The sequence below is a fragment of the Podarcis filfolensis genome (assembly GCF_964270895.1).
Source record: "Podarcis filfolensis genome assembly, chromosome: 14".
NCBI lineage: Eukaryota > Metazoa > Chordata > Lepidosauria > Squamata > Lacertidae > Podarcis > Podarcis filfolensis.
The window spans coordinates 46,087,699-46,110,208 of record NC_139616.1 but is presented as its reverse complement, the minus strand read 5'-3'; the positions used below and the strand labels follow the sequence as shown (position 1 = coordinate 46,110,208).

At 47.2% G+C, this 22,510-nt stretch overlaps 1 protein-coding gene and 1 long non-coding RNA gene across 2 annotated transcripts in view; both read right to left on the bottom strand.

Moving 5' to 3' along the window:
• LOC310749297 overlaps positions 1 to 22,510 on the bottom strand; it is a 193,288-nt gene that overhangs the window by 136,057 nt on the left and 34,721 nt on the right. The gene's annotated exons all lie outside the window — the stretch shown is intronic.
• The window catches only part of FLII (FLII actin remodeling protein), a 48,069-nt gene continuing 26,578 nt past the window's right edge, over positions 1,020 to 22,510 (bottom strand). The window contains exons 17-30 of the mRNA XM_083585578.1: positions 19,050 to 19,133; positions 17,425 to 17,596; positions 16,194 to 16,298; positions 14,370 to 14,561; positions 13,533 to 13,721; positions 11,617 to 11,756; positions 10,885 to 11,143; positions 10,224 to 10,378; positions 9,869 to 9,929; positions 7,479 to 7,607; positions 5,282 to 5,388; positions 3,736 to 3,841; positions 3,044 to 3,109; positions 1,020 to 1,934 (exon numbers count right to left, since the gene is read on the bottom strand). Of these exons, the coding sequence (XP_083441704.1) occupies positions 1,800 to 1,934; positions 3,044 to 3,109; positions 3,736 to 3,841; positions 5,282 to 5,388; positions 7,479 to 7,607; positions 9,869 to 9,929; positions 10,224 to 10,378; positions 10,885 to 11,143; positions 11,617 to 11,756; positions 13,533 to 13,721; positions 14,370 to 14,561; positions 16,194 to 16,298; positions 17,425 to 17,596; positions 19,050 to 19,133 (1,900 nt within the window). The 3' untranslated portion in view covers positions 1,020 to 1,799. The remainder of the gene's footprint in view (positions 1,935 to 3,043; positions 3,110 to 3,735; positions 3,842 to 5,281; positions 5,389 to 7,478; positions 7,608 to 9,868; positions 9,930 to 10,223; positions 10,379 to 10,884; positions 11,144 to 11,616; positions 11,757 to 13,532; positions 13,722 to 14,369; positions 14,562 to 16,193; positions 16,299 to 17,424; positions 17,597 to 19,049; positions 19,134 to 22,510) is intronic.

Here is a 22,510-nt window from a genome sequence, read left to right as displayed (position 1 = left end):
GCTAAATGTGATCAATGCTGATTTGTGTCTGCAAAGCATTCACAATATACAGCTTGGTTTCCAGTCCGTTCATAACCTGTAGGTCCCTGCAGAAAATCCTGCAGCTGCTTATGCCAAAAACATTCTGTTTTATTTTTTAGGTCTCATGTTTTGTTGTGCTAGGGTGCCCTTCCAGATGGGAGTGATGCAACAGCAATGGGAAAACATCACAGAACAGCTGAACGAGTGGAATGTGCAGACAGCCATGTTCAAACGCACCCTGAATCATGATGTCAGGCCACTGATAGGTGGGATCCAGTTCCCCAGCCCCATTTCAGAGGATAGTTGCTGCCATCCGAGGTCACAAACGTAGCCAGAGTGTACCTATGGGTTTCTCTTTGCCTGATGGCCTCCTGATAAGTTTTGAACTCCCATCGGTCCCAGGTAAGCCTGGGCGAGATCAGCTTTCCAACGTTGTGATGTATCAGCAGCCAAACTTCGTGATTATACAGACACGTCGCAATGTTGAAAAGCGGAAGGGGGAACAAGCAGCTTCAGCCCCACAAAGGACCAGGGTGAAACCGCCGCTGCCAGTGCCCGGTACAGGGAGGAAGAAGACAGTGGGAACTTCCTGCCTTCTGAAGGGGGCAGACAAGGGTGGCTTTGAAATGGTGGAAGTAGTCTCATGTCCTGCTTAGGTTAGAGGCTGTTTGCAGCACCCACTGAAGAGCCAAGCAGATTAAGGACCCACTTTATAATAGATGGAGATTAGCATGGACATGACCTAGAACAGGCCAAATCCTTTTTGGGGTGGGGGGAAGCTTTTGCAGCTGAAAAGGTTCTCCCTTTCTGACACAGAAAATTCAGTGTAAAGGGGGCAGCACTTAAAAATGTTACTCTGCTGGAAGGCAGTTGTCAGTAAGCAATATTAGGAAAGACCAGGCCAGTCACCAAAGCATGAATGTACAATTATCCACAATTTCCTCCTTCCGTACAGGAATTCTGCAAGATACTAACCTATAAAAGGACAACTGCAGCGATTGCATGGTAGGTTTTTATAGATAAAAGATATGCCTGCCTTTTCCTCAAAATGCACAAGTCACCATACATTTCAAAGGAGACATTTTTTGCACCCATGAGGTCTAGCAGCAGATAACAACTTTTAAAAGCAATAAACTCGATTTTATTTTATCTGATTTTTAAAATGGACTTCTCCGTCACGGTTTTTCCTGAAGTCTTTTAAGTGCACTGCAAACTCTTTTGCCCAAGTTGAAGGCGCCAGTCGTCTCGCTCCTCTGCCCAGCCTCGCACAACTTGCTTCAAAAAGAGACAGGCCATCCGTTTGCAGGAGAGAGGTTGCTGTTACAGACTTCAAACTGGGTCCAGGCTGCAGTGCTCTCAAAGAGCAGAATAAGAAGTCACAGCTCACGTGTGTTCTGTTAAATATACTATATATAAAAAAGATCTCTGTGCAAGTGGGAAAAACAACATAGTGATGCTGTAGATGTGGGAAGAGTCCCAGCGGCAATGTTTTTGCATGAGTGGGTCCAGGCAGCATCTATTTCACTGCCCCAAGGTGGTGAGGAGAGAGAAAAATTTAGGTGAAAAGTGGTTTGTAAAGGGGGGGTGGGGAGCTTAATAGGCTGGTGCTGTTTCTTTAAAAGGGGAGGGGCAAATTCTAGCTCCTCCTCCAGTAACATTTTGTCCAATCAGCTGGTCTTAAAAACAACAGGATACAGCTGTACTGCCCCTACTTGAGCACTGAGGTCCAGCAGGTGAAATAGAGTCCCATGGAGAGGCCACCACCATCAGCGATCGGCTTAGGCCGGGGGCTTCCGGAAAACGCTCCAGGCATGGAAGCAGCGGGTGAAGGCAGGTGGTTCGTTGCCTTTCCGAACCAGGCGCAGTTTCCGCGGGTGAGCTGTGTCCTTCGAGCGCATGTGCTGGATGTATACCTGCAGAGAGAACAGGGGAAAGTTCAGAGGCAGGAGACAACAAAATGCTGGTTCCCTACACCATACATATAAAAAGGTTGGATTAGGTGGCCAAGGGCTTGCCAGCCCCAATACTCCCTCTGCTGAGCCTGTCCAGCTATCTTCAAGTTTAAAATTAAAATTTAATTATTTCCATTGCTTTTTATTTTAAGCATTGCTGCTCGGCCAAAAAGGCTCCCAGGAGCAGCTTAATGTACAGTCTAAACAAGACAGTTCCTAAAAGCCAATCTTTTTATTAAAAAAACCCAAAACATTAAAAACACATCACGCAAGGACAAGGGAAAGGGAGGGAAGAGGAAAAAATGGTTGCATTTCCACTTCGACCTTCTTCCCCAAGGGAGTCTGGGACCGAAAACAATACCAATCAAAAGTAAATTAAAACACGTTGATGACCTAAACACTTGTGATATAGGGTAAATGCTGTCGTGTTCAGGCCCTGCTTTGCATTGGCCTGATCCAGCTCTTAGACCGCTCTTGCCTGTCTCTTAGGTTTGGCATTCTCCTATCGGCCGGGTACAGGCGAGGCGCAGGCCTCACCCTGGTTTCGTGGGAGGGGGAAGAAGTTGGGCAAGGAGAGAGAAAGGGGATTGGGTGGTTGAAAAAAGAGGAAGGGGCAGAATGAAAGGGCTGCCCTGCTCTCTTCTGGCTCTGGCACCAGCATGTGGCCCCTGCTGGCCGATTCCCAACAGAAATGCGGCCCTCGACTGAAAAACTGTCCCCTGCAAATAGCCAAAAAAAGGAGGATGCTGCGGTCCCTGCCCCAAACCACGACACAACCCCCATGAGTCACTGGATCACGCTCCAGAAGCAGTCTGTGATCTCAACGATGAGCCAGTTTCAGGATTTGTGGGAAACAGCAATTATCCCTGCCTGGATAGCTTCGTTGGTTAGAGCCCGGTGCTTATAAAAGGTTGCAGGTTCGATCCCCGTGTGGGGTGGCTGCATATCCCTGCATTGCAGGAGACCCCTGCCAACTTCACAATGCTATGAATGAAACGCAATTTGCTCTGAATCAAGTTTTTTTGGGGGGTGGGGTCCCTAGGATTGTTGGGAAATTGGGACATCCTTACCTGGCAGGCTTTGAGACTCAACTTTATCTCCACCTGGCTGGTCTGTGTTCCTACCCACATGTATACCTGCCGGGGTGGGGGGACAAGAGAAAAAAGTTGGAATAGGTTGAAAATGCAAGTTTAATAGAAATTAAAATTAAAACACGTATCCCAAAATAATCATTTGGCAGGGGGAAGAGTCTTCTCTCATGTTCCGATTCACAGATTTTGCTCCCATCTTCTATCTGCCCTACAACACTGAAAGCAGTCTGCCTCCCCTCCTCCCTCTTTCTGAGAGGCTGGGAGGAGCTGCCCAATCCCCAAATTCCCCATTAGGCTGTATTGAATTTTTCAACTTTCAAATCTCCCCAAACAAGGGGTGCTAAAGTTACAACACGACTTGGGAAATCAAGAGATATCTTGGTTAAATTAAGAAAATTTAGTTTTGCTTGGTAAGTAAAAGGTATGCACAGGAATCATGGAAAAGGACTGCCAAGTAATTGCAGTTATATGCTATTATTAATTACCTGACGTTTTCAGAAGGCAAAAATTAAAATTATTTGGTTTCCCGAAAGCTGTTTATGTGCTAGTTCATCAAATGTAGACTTAACCAAGCTAATTGTTCTCCAATTGCAAAAATCACAGATTTGAATTCCTCACACCCAAAAACGTATTTTTAAGACTCAATAAATCCCCCATGCCGAAAACTTTACCTCACGCCCATTGTCTAGGAGCATGATGTCGTCGTCCGCCAAATCGTCTTGGCAGAAATCCGAGCATTTTTCAGACACTGCAAAATAGCCCTTTTCATTGGAGCACCTGAGAGACAAGGCCAGAATTTCAGTAAAATGGGGAAGGGCTGTGGCTCAGTGACAAAGCACCTGCTTTCATGCAGACGGTCTTAGGTTCAATCCCTGGCAAAAAGGAATCTCCAAACTATCAGCACCCTTAAACTACAGTTCCCAGAGTTCTTCGGTGGAAGCCGCAATAGTTAAAGAGGTATCATTGTGCAGTCACAGAATTCTGAGAGCCCCCAAAGAATTCTGGGAGCTGCAGTTTCTTTCACGGGTGCCGAGAGTTGTTAGAAAACCCCTGTTCCCCCTCAAATAGCTCTGAGTCCCACAGTTCCTTGGGAAGAGAGAGAGATTGTTCAACCCCTCTCTGGGATTTGTAGCCCTGTGAACAGGATAGGGCAGGAGTCAGCAAACTTTTTCAGCAGGGGGCTGGTCCACTGTCCCTCAGACCATGTGGGGGGCCAGACTATATTTTTTTTGGGGGGGAATGAATTCCTATGCTCCACAAATAACCCAGAGATGCATTTTAAATAAAAGCACACATTCTACTCGTGTAAAAACACCAGCCAGGCCCCACAAACAACACAGAGATGCATTTTAAATTAAAGGACACATTCATGTAAAAACACACTTATTCCCGGACCGTCTGTGGGCCGGATTGAGAAGGCGATTGGCCATGGCCTTTGATGGAACTGAGTAACCTCTCTGGAAACAGGACTAGCTATTACACTTCTTATGAATGGCTTGAGGGGTTTTTTTTAATTAAAACAAATCAGGTTTATAATGCAAGTTGCTGGACTTTGTGACTTCATGGAATTGTGTGAAATTGCATGTCGGAAGGGCGTGAGATTTTAGAAGCTGAAGGAAGGGCACAATAACATTAAAGGTAAAGGGACCCCTGACCATTAGGTCCAGTCGTGGCCGATTCTGGGGTTGTGGCGCTCATCTCGCTCTATAGGCCGAGGGAGCCGGCGTTTGTCCACAGACAGCTTCCGGGTCATGTGGCCAGCATGACTAAGCCGGAGCGGTACCTATTTATCTACTTGCACTAGCGTGCTTTCGAACTGCTAGGTTGACAGGAGCAGGGACTGAGCAACGGGAGCTCACCCCGTCGCGGGGATTCGAACCGCCGACCTTCAGATCGGCAAGTCCTAGGCTCTGTGGTTTAACCCACAGCGCCACCCGCATCCCTACAATAACATTACCAGCGGTCATTTGAGTGGGGCTTCAGTGCCAAGAAACTTGCAGCACAGCAGGTGCCCTTGTCTCCAAACGGTGACCGTGTAAGATGGGACTGCTGGGCATTGGAGTCCATCAAATTCTGAAGAGCCGCAGGTCGCTCACCCCGTTGTACGATGCCCCCCTCCCTGGTTTTCAAAGCTTATGCTAATGCCCCTGAAGTAGGTAAAATATTTTTCATGGGAAGGAAGAGAGTGAGGGGAGGACCAAGAAGAACAGCGCTCACCTGAACAGGCGAGAATACTTCATGTAGTCTGCATCTCCATCATAAGGCTTCTGTGCACCAATTCCAACCCAGAAGAAGTTCTCAGGCTCCTCTCCCTCATTTATCACCTGGAACAAAAGGGGGAGAGGCCATTTTGAGGCAGGTAAGACAGGGCTTCTGGGTCAATAATAATAATAATAATAATAATAATAATAATAATAATAATTTATTATTTATACCCCGCCCATCTGGTTGGGCTTCCCCAGCCACTCTGTGCGGCTTCCAAAAAAATATAAAAATACTGTAATACATCAAACATTAAATGCTTCCCTAAACAGGGCTGCCTTCAGATGTCTTCTAAAAGTCTGGTAGTTGTTTATCTCTTTGACATCTGGTGAGAGGGCGTTCCACAGGGCGGGTGCCACTACCGAGAAGGCCCTCTGCCTGGTTCCCTGTAACTTGGCTTCTCGCAATCAAGCCAGTAGCCCACCTAGTCCGGCATCCTGTTCTCACAGGGGCCAACCATATGTCCCCAGGAAACCACCAAAAGCAGGACTGGAGCACAAGAGTCCTCTCTCTCCCTTCCATTATTGCCACCAACTGTGGAGGCAGAACAGAGATGTCCCAGCTAGCGGCCTTCAATGGCTCTCTCCTTCAGATGGGATTCAGTTCAGGCTCACACCAGCAGAAACCCCTGCAGGCTGCATGAACACCCAGAGCAAACCGTAAGTTCCCCAGAGGTCATCCAGCCGAATCCCCCGATTTACCTTCCCCAATCTGCCTGATGCCAGGGATGCCAGGGCAGGCTGTGAGCAGTGCCAGATTTACGTATAAGCTAAACAAGCCCCTCTCTTGGCCCCTTCCCCCCAAAAATTACGAGTATTTGTAAATTGTGTTTCTAAAGGAACTTTCGTTATTGCCAAATGCCAATGTGTTTGGCATTATTAAGTTTGGTATGAATTAAAAAATCGTTTTAAGTTAGAGCTTAATAATTATTTCACTATTAATATACTTCTTAATTGCATTTCACTATTAATATACTGTATTTTTCGCTCCCTAAGATGCACTTTTTTCCTCCTAAAAAGTAAGGGGGAATGTGTGTGTGTCTTATGGAGCGAATGCAGGCGGGAGGCTCTGCTCAGCGCTCTCTTTAAAGAGCCACGCGGAGCGTGTGTGCGGTTCTTGGGGGCTTTTCCGCAAGGTGGGAGAAGAAACTGACAGGCTGCCCTGTGTCCCTTCCCACACCTCCCAGAAAAGCCAGCAAGAGCCGCTGCTAGGCTCTGCTCTGAGCTCCCTTGTAAGGGCTCCCTTTCGTCCCTCATCCCACTTTGCTGGGAAGCCAGCAGAACAAGAGACGCCGCGCAGTTATCACTCTTGCTCTGCTGGCTTCTCAGTGAAGCGGGAGGAGGAACGGAAGGGTTTAAAGCAAGAAAAGCGAGAGCCGCTTACATGCTCTGCGAAGAATATATTTTTTCTTGCTTTCCCCCTCTATAAACTAGGTGCGTCTTATGGTCAGCTGCATCTTATGGAGCAAAAAATATGGTACAGTGGTGCCTCGCAAGACGAAATTAATCCGTTCCGCGAGTCTCTTCGTCTTGCGGTTTTTTCGTTTTGCGAAGCACGGCTATTAGCGGCTTAGCGGCTTAAAGAAAAAGGAAACAAACTCGCAAGAATTCGCAAGACGTTTCGTCTTGCGAAGCAAGCCCATAGGGAAATTCGTCTTGCGGAACGACTCAAAAAATGGAAAACTCTTTCGTCTTGCGCGTTTTTCGTCTTGCGAGGCATTCGTCTTGCGAGGTACCACTGTACTTCTTCTTAATTGTATTTCAGTTCAACAGTTGCTTTGATAAAATACATGTTTTGCTATGTGCAAATGGCTTTAGATACCTTTTAGGTCCATAAATTTTGTTTTTGTTTAGTCGTGTCCGATCCTTTGTGACCCCATGGACCAGAGCACCCCAGGCACTTCTGTCTTCCACTGCCTCCCGCAGTTTGGTCAAACTCATAAATTACCATCTAGCATATATTCAACACTTTGTTGTTGACAAAGGGCAGCTGGACATATAAAGGTCCCCATTACCTTCAGCAGCTTAGGGCCTCATCAAACCTAAATCTGGCCCTGGCTGCAAGGAAAGAGGATGGGAAACAGTCTGCTTCATCATCTCACGCGCAGGCCCCCCTCCCCCCGCCCGGCCATTGTTTTCCTGCTCCGACTCACCTGCTTGCTGTAGGAGTCATCAAACATGCAGTTCATCATGTCCTCCGCCAGCTTGGCTTCATCCGGGTCAGCGGCCCGGCCCACCCAGGTGTATACAATGCCTTGGTTGTCCGTGCTTTCAAAGGGAACCTGGAGAAAAAGGGGGGAAACGTTGAAAGGGAACCCTATAACCTCCTGGAGAGTTTCCGTACATAGCGAGTTCAGTGTGTCCGGCCAAAGAGTGGACTTTGTAGTAGTGTGACTCATGCAACACGTTGGCGATTAATATACACAGAATAATAATTAAACATTCTTTATCCACCTTCTGAGAAAAATACAAAACATTAAACAAAGCCAGAGAGACTTGGCGAACTACCCAACCTAAGATGAGCTTACAATGTCTGGTTTCAATAGATTTTTCAAATGCTTAACTCAGCCTTTTAGATAAGTTCATGAAGATGCCAACAAAAGGTAAGTTTGGTGTTATTCACAATACTGAGAGATACTAGAGTGGAGTTGTAGATAGATGTTAATGAAGTTGTAGATGACAGGGTGGGCTTTGGCTGCTGCTACTGCACACAAAGAGATGCTTGCAGAGCAAGAAGACGATAGTTTATTATGGGAAGCACATGCCTAGGCTGGGAAAAGGTGTCTAGTTCCAACCGAACTAACTTATCTGGAGAAAACAAAGGCAGCCAGGCTAGTTCCTCTGTTCTCTCAGGGGGTCGTTAAAGGTGACATCTCATCTCGAGGTGGAAGTGTGAGGAAGTTGTAAAACAGGATACAGGTATGGGTCTAAATACCTGGAAGAGGTGCTGGTCTAAACCATGGGTAGGCAAACTAAGGCCCAGGGGCCGGATCTGGCCCAATCACCTTCTTAATCCGGCCTGCGGATGGCCTGGGAATCAGTGTGTTTTTACATGTGTCCTTTTATTTAAAATGCATCTCTGGGTTATTTGTAGGACATAGGAATTCATTCATTTATTTCCCCCCCCAAAATATAGTCTGGCCCCCCACAAGCTCTGAGGGACAGTGGACCGGCCCCCTGCTGAAAAAATTTGCTGACCCCTGGTAAACCAGTGGTTCTCAAACTTTTTTCTCTGGGCCACACTTTCAGAACAACATTTTGCCTGCACCACATGGAATTTTTAATTAATAAGAAATACACTGGAAAACACAACTAGGATTGTGCTAAGTATCACTCGATGCTCTTGCTCTCATTTTGAAAAGATATCTATCCGTATTCTAAAAATAAAATATGTATTTTGATACTATACTACACTGAAATGTTTAAATGTTTCTTGGATTGTCCTTGAATCTTCCTGCCATTTGAGATATGGAGGTCAGCAAAGAGGTCAAAAGTACAGGGAATTTAGAGATCTCTGACTCCGTTTTAACCATTCACAATTAGGTGCCCCCAAACTTCCAACACAACCCCCTCACCATCAACGTTGGGGGACAAAAGTATAGAAGGATGTCATGACAGGGACCTTAATTTGCTGTTCATTCTTTGAGGGTTGAATTGGATCTACTCATTTATGCATATTGCTCTTGAGTATTTCAGGTTGTTTTTACTCTTGTTTTTGTAAGTTGCCTTGTGTCAGTTTTGTGGGAAAAGCGGCCAAGCAATTTTATTATTATTATTGCTGTTAATAAGAATGTTAATAGGGGGGAAAAATCACAGATGTCGGAAGGTTGACCTGGCACTACAGTTGTGGCCAGTGACAGATCAATCTTCGTTTTTTCCTGTTCTGAAAAGGGCGCTCTTGAACAGAATGCTCTCTAAGGAAGAACTGTTAAATACAATCCAAAATGGATTCTTAAATCCAGGTTGCAGACTTCTGGATCCAGGAGTGTGTGCAAGTGTGTGCATCACCATTCACAAGAAGCAAGGAAAAGAGGCCTCAAAATTTTCCATTGCACCTTTTAAAAGATGATTAGTGAATATGTTGCACAATATAGGTTCTGTGACTTGCCAAATGCAAGAAAAGCCACAAAAATTCAATACTGGCGGAATTTAGCTTTTTCAAGCACCTCGTTTTCATGAATTCATTTTTAAGAACAAGTTGCTAGCCCTTATGAATGCTGGACGTTCCTCAGTGCTCCCCCACCCCAGGGGAACGCATACCCCTCAACATTTTGTGAATCTGAGTTTGGCCTCATTAAGGGGCAGTATTTCAATATGAGTCGGAAAATGAGAGGACCCCCTAAATATTTTTTTAGAAAAAAGCATTGCATTTCCTACAAGAGAGACACAAAACTTTTGATTCCTGTGTATGCTAAAGCTATCCCATACTAGAGAAAGCAGCAGTATAAAATCCTATAAGGAGTTTAATTCCACTTTAAAAGGTGGACAGGAGTTGAAAACCAGACTATAAAGTATTAGACTTAGACACTGACAAAGAGGTTACCTTCAGGATAAAACAAAACTCGGAGTTGAGAAGGCTGGAGTCTGTGTTGATCTGGATACATCTGGGAAGAAAGGGGGAAGAAAAAAAGGTATTCAATCGCAATCGCCAACACGCAGAGAAAAGGTGAAAGTTAACACCTGGCATTGTGATTATGCCCATTTCTGAGAAGAACAACCCGGAAGTTGGCGAGAATGCTGGAAACCGTCCTCTGAGGAACAAGTGAAGTTGCAGAGTATGTTTAGCCTGAGGGAAAGACCCACAATTGTGATGGGGAGAAAGGTACTGCTAAAACTTAATATAGGCAGCTAGGGAAAGGTAAAGGGACCTAAAGGGGCCAGAGGCAGGAGCCACTCACCGGGTGCAGAGGGCGCTGCCATTCGTACGGATGTGGTAGAGGCTGGGTTGAAGCCCATCATCTCTCGCTTTCCTCTTGCCCTTGTGGATGATGAATTTCCGCTTGAAGTGGGAGAGGAACTTGGGGTTCTCCTGCTGCTGCGTCATCCGCACGACCTGAAACGATGGAAGGAGGAGCCGAGGAGGATTACCATACTTTTCCGTGTATAAGACGCCCCCTTGTATAAGATGCCCCCAATTTTGGGGGACTCAAACTTAAGAAAATGGGGGGGGGGATCGCACGTCAACAATATGCACTGAACGTGTGTACTGCCCCCTTTTAACAGCATATTTTTTGGGGGGGAACCGTCGTCTAATACACAGAAAAGTACAGTACCATCCATGGCCACGATTCCTCTTATATTAAGTGGTTGACTAAAATAACCACAGTGCAGAGTGCCTTTGTTCTGGGTTCCAGCCGGCCATGTTCCCTCCCTTTTATTTATACTTTTCAAGTTTATACATTTCATTAGTTTTACAATCAATTTAACATTTCTTTATAATGAGTGCAAGCCAGAAGCACATGAGCCACGGACTCAATACTGCTGTCTCCACAGGGACATAACAGTTTCCCCAGTGGATTTTTTTGAAATCGACCCTCAGGTACCACCGAAATTGCTCACCTCCAGCTTCCCAGGGAAAAGGTTCTCGAATTTCTTCTGGAGGCTGAAAGTGAATGTGAGCCAGCCCATGTTGGAGGCCTCCCTGCCTTGCCAAAAATAAACAACGCACTGGAAATCTTCCTCGGGTTGCTTCTCCTCTTCTTCCTCCTCCTCCTCCTCCTCTTCCTCCTCCTCTCCCTCGACAGCCCCTTCGGGTCTCTTCTTCTTCTTCTTCTTCTCCTCCTCCTCTTGCTCCTCGCTCTCCACGGGGACCCAGTACCTTTGAAGGCGCAAAGCACAGTGAATGGCTCAGCGATGGCGGCAGCTTGCTCCCTCCTCCCGAGGAAGCTTCAGCGCGGATCGCAAGCCCCATCTGCACCGCAGGGCTCAAAGGCGGAGCCAAGCAGGACCGGTGAGGGGTGTGGCCTAGTGAGAAAGGGTGTGGCCAAGGAGGCGTGGCTTGGGGAGAGCTCCCAGGGCCGGGCTGAGAGGTGTGGAGGGCCCAGGCGGACCCGTGGCCTGGTTCGGTGTAAGTCAGCTCCGTAGGCATGTTTTCCAGACACAACGGAAACACTCTCATTTGGTCCAAATCCTGCAGTGCTCGGGGTTGGACTAGATGACCTTTGGGGGGTCCCTTCCAACTCTACAAATTCCATGATTCTGCATTGGATTGGACTGGACAGAGAAGGGAAATAAAGAGGGAGGCAATGCCTGCGGAGGTGGGTGGGTGAGGGACAACAAGGGCCTGTTTACCGGCACAGGAAGACGTAGCAATCCTGGGTGTGGAAATGCCCAAATTCCTCCTCAGGAAGGCGGGCAAACTTCTTGCCTTCCAGGACAAAGCCCTCCATGCCATCCAGGTCTTCGTTCCATTCCTCCATGAGCTGTTCTGCCTGCCCCCCAAGAAAGAAAGAGTTGAGTTGCAGTGGGGCTGACGGCAGAACTAAGAGGAAGACTGAACGTAGCAGTGAGGAGGTGTCACACACCGTATTTTTCGCTCCATAAGACGCACTTTTTCCTCCTAAAAAGTAAGGGGGTGTGTCTGTGCGTTTTATGGAGTGAATGCCTATGGACAGCGGGGGGATCCGGGTGTATTCGTGAGCGGAGGATCCATGGCTCCCCTTCCTTTCCTCCTCCGTGACTCATTTTGAAGCAGCAAAGCGGGAGAGGAGCCGCTTACACGGGTGTAAGCGGCTCCTGCCCAGCTTTGCTGCTTTAAAGCAAGCTGGGGAGGAGGGACGGATGGGCGGGCGGGTGGGCTCCCCTTCCTTCCCTCCTCTGTGGCTCACTTTAAAGCAGCAAAGTGGAAGAGGAGCCGCTTATACGAGAGGAGGCTGCTGGAGTTCCTGTGTTGGGTTCGTCCGGAGGTGTGCTGCCTCCCCGCTCGTCGCTCCTTGAGTGCGTATGCTACAGAAACATACAGCTCCTGTCCCTCTCACTCTGATGTAAAGGTAACGGTAAAGGGACCCCTGATCATTAGGTCCAGTCGTGACCGACTCTGGGGTTGCGGTGCTCATCTCGCTTTATTGGCCGAGGGAGCCGGCATACAGCTTCCGGGTCATGTGGCCAGCATGACTAAGCCACTTCTGGCAAACCAGAGCAGCGCACGGAAACGCCGTTTACCTTCCCGCTGGAGCGGTACCTATTTATCTACTTGCCCTTTGACGTGCTTTCGAACTGCTAAGTTGGCAGGAGCTGGGACCAAGCAAGGGGAGCTCAGCCCGTTGCGGGGATTCGAACCGCCGACCTTCTGATCGGCAAGTCCTAGGCTCTGTGGTTTAACCCACAGCGCCACCCGCGTCCCTATATCACTCTGATATACAGGAAGTTTATTACTAAAATAGTTTAGTACAACATTTGATTCAGAATATTCCCCCCCCCCCCGTTTTCCTCCTTTAAAAACTAGGTGCGTCTTATGGGCAGATGCATCTTATGGAGCAAAAAATATGGTTAATAATAATAATAATAATAATAATAATAATAATAATAATAAAGACCACCCTTCATCTGAAGATCTCAGGGTGGTTCACAGCATAAAAATACTGTGGGAAAGCAGTCTCCCGGACTGCTGATATATCTCTCTGCTGTAAATAAACACTTCTTAGATTAGAAAGAAGCTGTGTACGTAGTGTTTTTCTGCATGGGTGAGATTCCTCAACACAGGCTACTCCGCTCATCGCTATACTCTGCTAGACGCCGGGAGAAGCACTGAGTCGCAGCGGAGGTGTGCCGGACGTTAAATCTCACAAATACAAGATAAAAACCCAAAATTCCTAATAAAAACAAGAGAGCAAAACAAACCCATAACCTCCGCTCTCCAAAATGGGGGGAAAGGAGGCTTTGAGACCCACAACAGGGCTGAACGATGGGGCTGGAGATGCTCCTTCAGGTACACAGGACCGAGGCCTTTTAGGGCTTTTAAGGTCTGCACCAACGCTTTGAATTTTACAGGGGGTATAAAGGGGCTCACTGACTGACGGAGCCTTAAAATTACAGAAATCCACGTAGGAATTTTCTCCTTGGTTTGAATACAAAGAGTTTGGGGTCGGACGACGACCGGGGCAGGAAGCAGCAGGGCAGATTTGAGACCCCCTCACGCCTTTGCTTCACGCGAGGCGAATCTGCAGAGGAGAATCTCGGCCCAGCCACCCGCTCCGTCCGAGACCTACCTCGCTTAGCGGCATGGGGGGCTGGCGCGGCAGAAAGAGGGCTGTCAGGTCAGCCTTCATCTGGTCCTTCTTCTCGGAGTCTTTCTGAACTTTTCCTGAAAGGCCGTCCGCCTGCTTGACCGACTCCGCGTTGCGGGTGTAATCCACCTTCAGCACATCATCCCAGTTCTTGAATTTGGACTTGAAGACCTGGGGGGGGGGGCAAAAAAGGACAGACATCACCAAAGAATTGATGCTTTGAATTATGGTGCTGGAGGAGACTCTTGAGAGTCCCATGGACTGCAAGAAGATCCAACCTATCCATTCTGAAGGAAATCAGCCCTGAGTGCTCAATAGAAGGACAGATCCTGAAGCTGAGGCTCCAATACTTTGGCCACCTCATGAGAAGAGAAGACTCCCTGGAAAAGACCCTGATGTTGGGAAAGATGGAGGGCACAAGGAGAAGGGGACGACAGAGGACGAGATGGTTGGACAGTGTTCTCGAAGCTACCAACATGAGTTTGACCAGACTGCGGGAGGCAGTGGAAGACAGGAGTGCCTGGCGTGCTCTGGTCCATGGGGTCACAAAGAGTCGGACACGACTAAACAACTAAACAACAACAACAACAAATGTGGGTTTTTAAAAAATGAATACAGTGGTACCTCGGGTTACAGACGCTTCGGGTTACGCGTTTCCAGGTTATGGACGCGCCAAAACCTGGAAGTACCAGAACGGGTTACTTCCGGGTTTTGGCCCTTGTGCAGACGCAGCGCTGCGGGTTGCGAATGTGGCTCCCGCATGGATCAAGTTTGCAACCCGAGGTTCCACTGTAAATAAATACCCGTCCACCCACCTACCTGGCACTCAGTGCCTTCCAGGTTGCGGGTCACCATGGCGTGTTTGGGGCGATGCAACATGCTGCAGAGCTCCTGGCCCAACTTGAGGGCAGCGGCGCGCACCAGGCGAGGAGACTTCCGGCCGATCCAGATGAAAACGTCAGACCAGCAGTCCAGGATGTAGACGGACTTGGTGTCCAGCAGACTTTGAAGCTGCGGAACGGGAGACAAGAAGGAAGGGTTTCGATTCACCCTGCTCGGCTGCCAAGATCCGTTTCGGCAGCTCCTCAAGGCCTAGTGCCAGAGTTGCCCAAAGGGCCCGTCGGAACAGCAGCTATTTGGAAATGCGCTGCCACCATTTCAAAGCAGCTGCCGTAAGCCGAGGGCCTTCTCAGTAGTGGTGTCCACCCTAATAAATGCCCTCCCATAGATGTCAAAGACATAAGTTACTATGGCTGAATCTACACAGATACAAAAAACGGTGTGAAAACCCTTTTTAAAATAAAGTTGTGAAATATATATGGAATTTGCCATTAGCTCATCAGCGCCATCTAGTGCCACATTTGTATAATGCACTTAGGTAAAGGTAAAGGACCCCTGACAGTTAAGTCCAGTCGCGGACGACTCCAGGGTTGCGGCGCTCATCTCGTTTTACAGGCCGAGGGAGCCGGCGTTTGTCTGCAGACAGCTTTTCCGGGTCACGTGGCCAGCATGACTAAGCCACTTCTGGCGAAACCAGAGCAGCGCATGGAAACGCCGTTTACCTTCCTGCCGGAACGGTACCTATTTATCTACTTGCTTTCGAACTGCTAGGTTGGCAGGAGCTGGGACCGAGCAACGGGAGCTCACCCTGCTGTGAGGATTCGAACCGCCAACCTTCTGATCGGCAAGCCCCAGGCTCAGTGGTTTAGACCACAGCACCTCCCACGTCCCTGTATAATGCACTTAAAACACACTTAAATACATAGAAACATAATAAAACATCAAACATTAAAAGCTTCTCTAAACAGGGCTGCCTTCAGGTGTCTTCTAAAAGTCAGATAGTTGTTTATTTCCTTGCCATCTGATGGGAGGGTGTTCCACAGGGCAGACACCACTACCGAGAAGGCCCTCTGTCTGGTTCCCTGTAACCTCACTTCTCGCAGGGAGGGAACTGCCAGAAGGCCCTCGGCGCTGGACCTCAGTGTCCAGGCTGAAGGATGAGGGTGGAGACCCTCCTTCAGGTATACAGGACCGAGGCCGTGTAGTGGTTAGAGTCTTGGACTAGGACCTGGGAGAGCAGGGTTCAAATTCTGACTCGGCCATGAAGCTCACTGGGTGTGACCTTGGGGGCCAATCACTGCTTCTCAGGGTAACCTACCTCATGGGGTTGCTGTGGGGATTAAAGGAGATGGGGGAGAACTGTGAAGATTCTTGGGGAGAAAATGGTGGGATAGAAATGAAAATAAATAGGTCCCCTGATGCAGTTGTGTTCCTGGGAGAGAGTAGAGCTTCCCCCTCTATTCCCTCTCCCCATCCCATTCCTGCATAAGTTTTTGATTTGAGTTTCCATTGAAATGAGGCTGTATTTTAATGTTTTAATGTTGTATTTTAATCTTGTTTTTAAGTTGTATTACAATTAATTTGTTTTTATATCGGGTGTTAGATGCCCTGAGCCCGGTCTTGGCTGGGGAGGGCAGGGTATAAATAAAATTTATTATTATTATTATTATTATTATTATTATTATTATTATTATTATTGCAGGGGGTTGGACTAAATGACCCCAGGTGGTCCCTTCCAATTCTACAATTCTCTCTCTCTCTCTCTCTCTATATATATATATATAGAAACATAGAGCCGTGTACCAGTCTCATTTCTGGCAGCAGATCCACTTTGGGCCTCTTCTTGTGTTCCACAGAAAGCTTGTAGTTGATCTGGGGCAGCTCCAGGTAACCCAAACCTAAACCGACCTGTGGGAGAACGGGAGAAGGAAGGAGAAAAGGGGAAAAGGGTGTTAGCAGGGAGAAGGGAGCAATCAAAAGCCCACCTGGCAAGGCTTTTCCTGCTCCGGTGTCTCTTCTGCCCCATACTTTTAAAGCAGCGTCATACCGCTTTATATATCCCTGGCTTCCCGCAAAGGATCCTGGGAACTGTAGTTTGTTATGGGTGTTGAGAGCTGTTATAAGTGTTTGGGTGTGACCAGGGTAGAATTGATTTAAATCAAATTGATTTAAATCACTAGTCAGTAAGACTTTATCTAAATCATTTTTTCTTTACAGAAAGACTCATTCTTGCTGGTATAATCTTAATATTTACAACCAGATGAAGGCTTCATTTCTGGAATAGTAAATTTTCAGAGTAGTTTTTCCAGTCATATCAAAAATTACTGATTTGGTTATACAGTGATACCTCAGGATGCGAATGGGATCTGTTCCGGAGCCCCGTTCACATCCTGAACAGAACGTAAGATGTAACGGTGCGTCTGCAGGTCGCGTTTTGCCGCTTCCGCGCATGACGTCATTTTGAGCGTCTGCACATGCGCAAGCGGCGAAACCCGGAAGTAACGCGGTCCATTACTTCCGGGTTGCCGTGGAGCGCAACCCAAAAGCGCTCAACCTGAAGCACATTCAACCTGAGGTATGACTGTACTATTAGAAATACAGAGACAGATAACTATGAAATTATTGTCAGGTTTTTAATAAGTTAACTGTTTATATTTGGACAACCTTTCTGCTGTATTTTACTGGAAGGAGAAAAATAATCATTTAAATGTTTTATTTAACTAAAACAATAACATTATAGCATATGTATCCATGTTTGCTAACTGATACGGTTAAACAATTAAAAATAAGAAACTGAGACTGAGCTTTAGCACACGTGAAAAACTGAAAACAAATTTTTATTTCCTTTGGCGTCTGGACCATAATATAACTTAAATAGAAAACTATATTTACAAAGATTTTTCCTCCAAAAGCATTTTATTTTAAAAATCCGATTTCAATGAAAAATAAAATCCAAATTAAATAAAACAAAAATCCGGAAAAAATCATTGATTTTTATCCACCCTGGGTGTGACAGATGTCAGCACCAACTCACCTTGTAGAGTTTAGGTCTGGGAGGCTTGAAGTCATCTGGGACGTTGGGCTTGATCTCATCCGGCTGCCCCCCCAGGACCTCCCAAAACTCGGGCGCCTCCTGCGACTGACTGACGGTCAGGATCTCTGCCTTCCCCTTCCTCTCGTTCTTATTGATCTTCTCTGCGAAAAGCCTGGGGGGGGGGGGAGAGAACAGAGCGCAAGACTAATTCAGGGAAGCACAAAAGGGAGCTCAGAGGAGCAGATCACCTGCTCTGCATTGTAACAAGGGTTCAGCTCCAATTAGTGTTCGGTTTTTCATTTACTTAATACATTCCCACCCCTTCCCTCCCAAAAGAGTCCAGGGTGTTGAACGACAATGCAGCTAAGCAATACATCTGAACCACCAAATGCTTCAAAACACCTGGAAACAAAATTAAAAACAGATGCTTATCCACACAGGTAATAATAACCTCAAGGTGGCCAGGATGTAAAAATGGCACATAACCAGTTTCCAGGAAGCAGAATCCATGGCAAGCATATCAAGAGTGAAAATCCATGTATTATTTGTCTATGGAGCCCTTAAACAACTTGGGGGCAGTTCGCATGCGAGATGACATTAACCCATGACACACCCACTTGACTGCTGGCACCATTGCAGGTGCTGCATAATATCTATTTGTATGAAATCAATCTTATATGTGCTCTGCATGGGGCTACCTTTGAAGGTGACCTGGAAACTGCAACTAATCCATAATGTGGCAGCTAGGCTGGTGACTGGGAGTAGCCACCGAGACCATATAACACCAGTCTTGAAAGACCTACATTGGCTCCCAGGACATTTCCGAGCACAATTCAAAGTGTTGGTGCTCACCATGAAAGCCCTAAATGGCCTCAGTCCTGTGTACCTGAAGGAGTGTCTCCACCCCCATCGTTCTGCCCAGACACTGAGGTCCAGCGCCGAGGGCCTTCTGGCGGTTCCCTCACTGTGAGAAGTTACAGGGAACCAGGCACAGGGCCTTCTCGGTGGTGGCGCCCACCCATCAGATGTCAAGGAAATAAACAACTATCTGACTTTTAGAAGACATCTGAAGGCAGCCCTGTTTAGGGAAGTTTTAAATGTTTGAAGTTTTGTCGTATTTTTAATATTCTATTGGAAGCTGCCCAGAGTGGCTGGGGGAAACCCATCCAGATGGGTGGGGTATAAGTAATAAATTAATTTTTATTTTTATTACAGTGTGGCAGCATCTACACTTTGGAACTCCCTGCCGATTGATATCCATCAGGCATCTTCACTGTACACATTTTGGCACCTGCTAAAAACCATTTTTTAAAGGCAAGTCTAGCCAGATGTCTGGAATGCTGGTATGTGTTTTAATCTGTTTTTAGTTTACTGCTGGTTTTAATTTCTTGAATGTTTTAAAGTGTTGTAACTCGTTTTGATTTTTCTTGTTTTCATTTGCAAACTGCCTTGAGTTTTTATTGCTACAAAGAAATGGTGTACAAATTTTAGGAAGTAAAGTATAAATGAAATAAACAAAAAATGATAATGGTATCAGCAGTTCAAATAAAGTTTACCACAGACAACACCCAAAGACACAAAGCTACTGACATCAACCACAACCCTCTCCTTGCTTGGGGAGTTACCTGGCTTTGGTGGTGCCACTCAAAGTGGCCTGGCTCCCCCTCCAGATGTAGATCTCGAGGCCATGGTCCAACAGGAAGACGAACCTTGAAAAAAAAGGCCCAGGAAAGAGGCAAGTTGGAGATAAAGAAAGAAAAAGACCCTAAAGACAAGGTCATCAGAGTTTTTTTACACGCAACAGCGGCCGCAGGAGTACATGTGGCCAAAAATTGGAGGAGACTCCCTCAATGTCACAGTGGCAAATCAAATTCTGCAAATATATTGAATGCAATCAAATTCTGCAAATATATTGAATGCAATCAAAACAAGAATTAAGGAAGGAACGTAAGCGTGTTGAAGAATATATTGTACAGTATTACTTCAATGGAAATCTTTGGATAAGTACTGGCTGAGTTCATTAATGCAATGATTCTAGGACTGATTAATGTGATGAATAAATACGAACACAATGATAGAGTTTTAACGTAGCGAGAAGGACATCTTGCACGTGGGTGAGGAAAGTCACATGGGTATTTGGGTAAATCGTGAATAGGGTACGGGGTTAGATGTGGGGAATCCATATATTTAATATAACATATGTTATGTGCAGTGCTGAAATTGTATGGCAACTACCGTATTTTTCGCTCTATAGGACGCACTTTCCCCCCTCCAAAAATTAAGGGGAAATGTGTGTGCGTCCTATGGAGCGAATGCAGGCTCCTTGGCTTCAGCGATAGCAATGCGAAGCCTCCGAAGCGCAGAGGGAGTGCTCCCTCCGCGCTCCGGAGGCTTCGCGTTGCTTTCGCTGAAGCCTGGAGAGCGAGAGGCGTCGGTGCGCACCGACCCCTCTCACTCTCCAGGCTTCAGAGATAGCCGCCTGAAGCCTTCGGGGCGCAGCACAAGTTCCCGCTGCGTTCTGGAGGCTTCAGGTTCCTTTCGCTGAAGCCAGGAGAGTCTTGATCTCCCGGCCTCAGCAAAAGGAACCCGAAGCCTGAGGAGCGCAGCGGGAACTTGCGCTGCGCTCGGAAGGCTTCTGGGATAGCTGCGTGCAACCCCTCCGGCAGGGAGAGGCTGCACGGGACTATGGCTTCTTCTCCCTGTCTTGGCTTGTGCAATAGCCGCACGCAGCCCCTCCGGCAGGGAGAGGTTGCGCGTAGCCTGTACGCTGCTCTTTGGGGCTGGGGGGGGGGGAGAATAAGATTTTTTTTCTTGATTTCCCCCTCTGAAAACTAGGTGCGCCCTGTGGTCCGGTGCGCCCTATGGAGTGAAGAATACGGTAATGTGTAATATGAATTTAATAAATAAAGGAATAAAAAAGGAAAAGAAAAAAACGGAAGGGGGCCTTTTTCCAAATAGCTAGAAGCTGCTGCAGATCTCACTCAAAATCAGTGATGGGGGTTTCCTCTAACCCCCCAGGTTTTATGGAACTACAACTCCCAGCATCCTCCAACCTGGTGGTTCCCAACCTTTTTTTGGCCATGCCCCCCCCTAAGCATCTCTAAAATCCTGATGCCTCCCTGCCCCCAATGACATATAATTCTTACTATTCAAAAAGTGAACTCCTATTCACATGGAGGAAGCCTAAAAGGCCATTCACTGTTAATAACTCATTCTCGAATTGCCCCCCCCCTAAAAATCAAATTACCCCCCTGGGGGAACCATGGCTCCAAACCTTAGAATTTAAGAAAAAAAAGGCTTCTTATAAATCATATCCCCCCACCCCCGCAGGATTTCTGAACACATTCCTTCCAGGAAATAAATGAAACAGCTATCAATTAGTGCAGGAGGCACTAAATACGTCATGTATCGTTGGCATCTGCCTGTCTCAAGAGACGATGGAGTCTGCCTCTGGGGTTGAAGTCAAATCCCTGCATTAGCAGCATCAAGGTGACCTCCCTGGAGCGCAAGCAGTGCCAGATTTACGTATCAGCTAAACAAGCTACAGCTTAGGGCCCCACTCTCTTGGGGGAACCAAAAAAATTTAAAGGGAAAAAAAACTGGATGTAATTTCCAAAATATAAGATAAAAAGCAAATAAAATAAAACCTACAAACCGCAATAGTGTTTTGTGTTGTGTAGGCTCCTATTTGTTATGTGCAAATGGCTTCAGATACCTATTGGGTCCATAAATTACCATATAGCATATATTTAACACAAAAAACAGCAACAATTTGTTGCTGACAAAGGACATCTGGACATATAAAGGGCCCCATTAGCTTCAGTAGCTTAGGGCCTCATCAAACCTAAATCCAGCCCTGGGCGCAAGCCTGGGCAGTGTGCATGGAGGTCCTGGGTTGCCCAGACGACAAGGCCTCCCTCTCAGCCTCAATGATGGGGTCCAAAGGAAAGCAGAGCAAAATGTTTGGCACCAGCTGGGCTGCAGGACTTGCTGGAAGGAAGCGAACAAGACGCCATCCGACTGTCTTAGGAACTCCAGATTCATCTAGGGTTTATTCCCGAGCCTTTTCTTCTCCCGAAGATATCCCACAAGGCAGTGGAGGTTCGGGATCAGAGTTTTCTTTCTCCTAGGTGAGCTACCTTCCCAGGTGGGTGAGCCCCATCGGCCCCTCACTTCCCTCTACAGCACATGAAGAAACTGCCTTCTTGCCCATTGGACCACTCTTGGTCTCATCTGCTCAATCCACCAGGGTCTGTCTTCACATGCAGGGGAAGTCTCTAACTCACTGAGGGTTTGAGACCCATCGGCTACCCTCACCTGGCTTAGCCGGCCAGTCCAAGCCATTCCCAGGGTGTGGCTGCTGTCACATGCCAACAGCTTCTAGGAGCCACAGGTGGGAACTGAAAATCATCTCACACTTTCCATATTTCTGATGCTGCTATTGAGAGATGCCCTTGTACATTATCACAAGATGTAATAAATAATAATAATAATAATAATATTTTATTTATATCCCGCCCTCCCCAGCTGAAGCTGGGCTCAGAGCGGCTAACAACAATAAAAGTAACACAACATTCTAAAATCAATTCATTTGAAAATCAATTCAGAGTCAAATTAATGGCAACCATTGGGCTAGAGTTCTGTGAGGATTACCAAAGGAGGGGGTCAGACTGTGCCTTGGCCAAAGGCATGGTGGAACAGCTCTGTCTTGCAGGACCTGCGGAAAGATGTCAAGTCCCGTAGGGCCCTAGTCTCTTGTGACAGAGCGTTCCACCAGATCAGGGCCACAGCCGAAAAAGCCCTGGCTCTGGTTGAGGCCAGTCTAACCTCCCTGTGGCCTGGGGCCTCCAAGATGTTTTTGTTTGAAGACCGTAAGGTCCTCCGCGGGGCATACCAGGAGAGGCGGTCCCGTAGGTACGAGGGTCCTAGGCAGTATAGGGCTTTGAAGGTCAAAACCAGCACCTTAAACCTGATCCTGTACTCCACCGGGAGCCAGTGCAGCTGGTATAGCACTGGGTGAGTGATCCAGCAGCGAGGACCCCGTAAGGAGTCTCACCGCGGCATTCTGCACCCGCTGGAGTTTCTG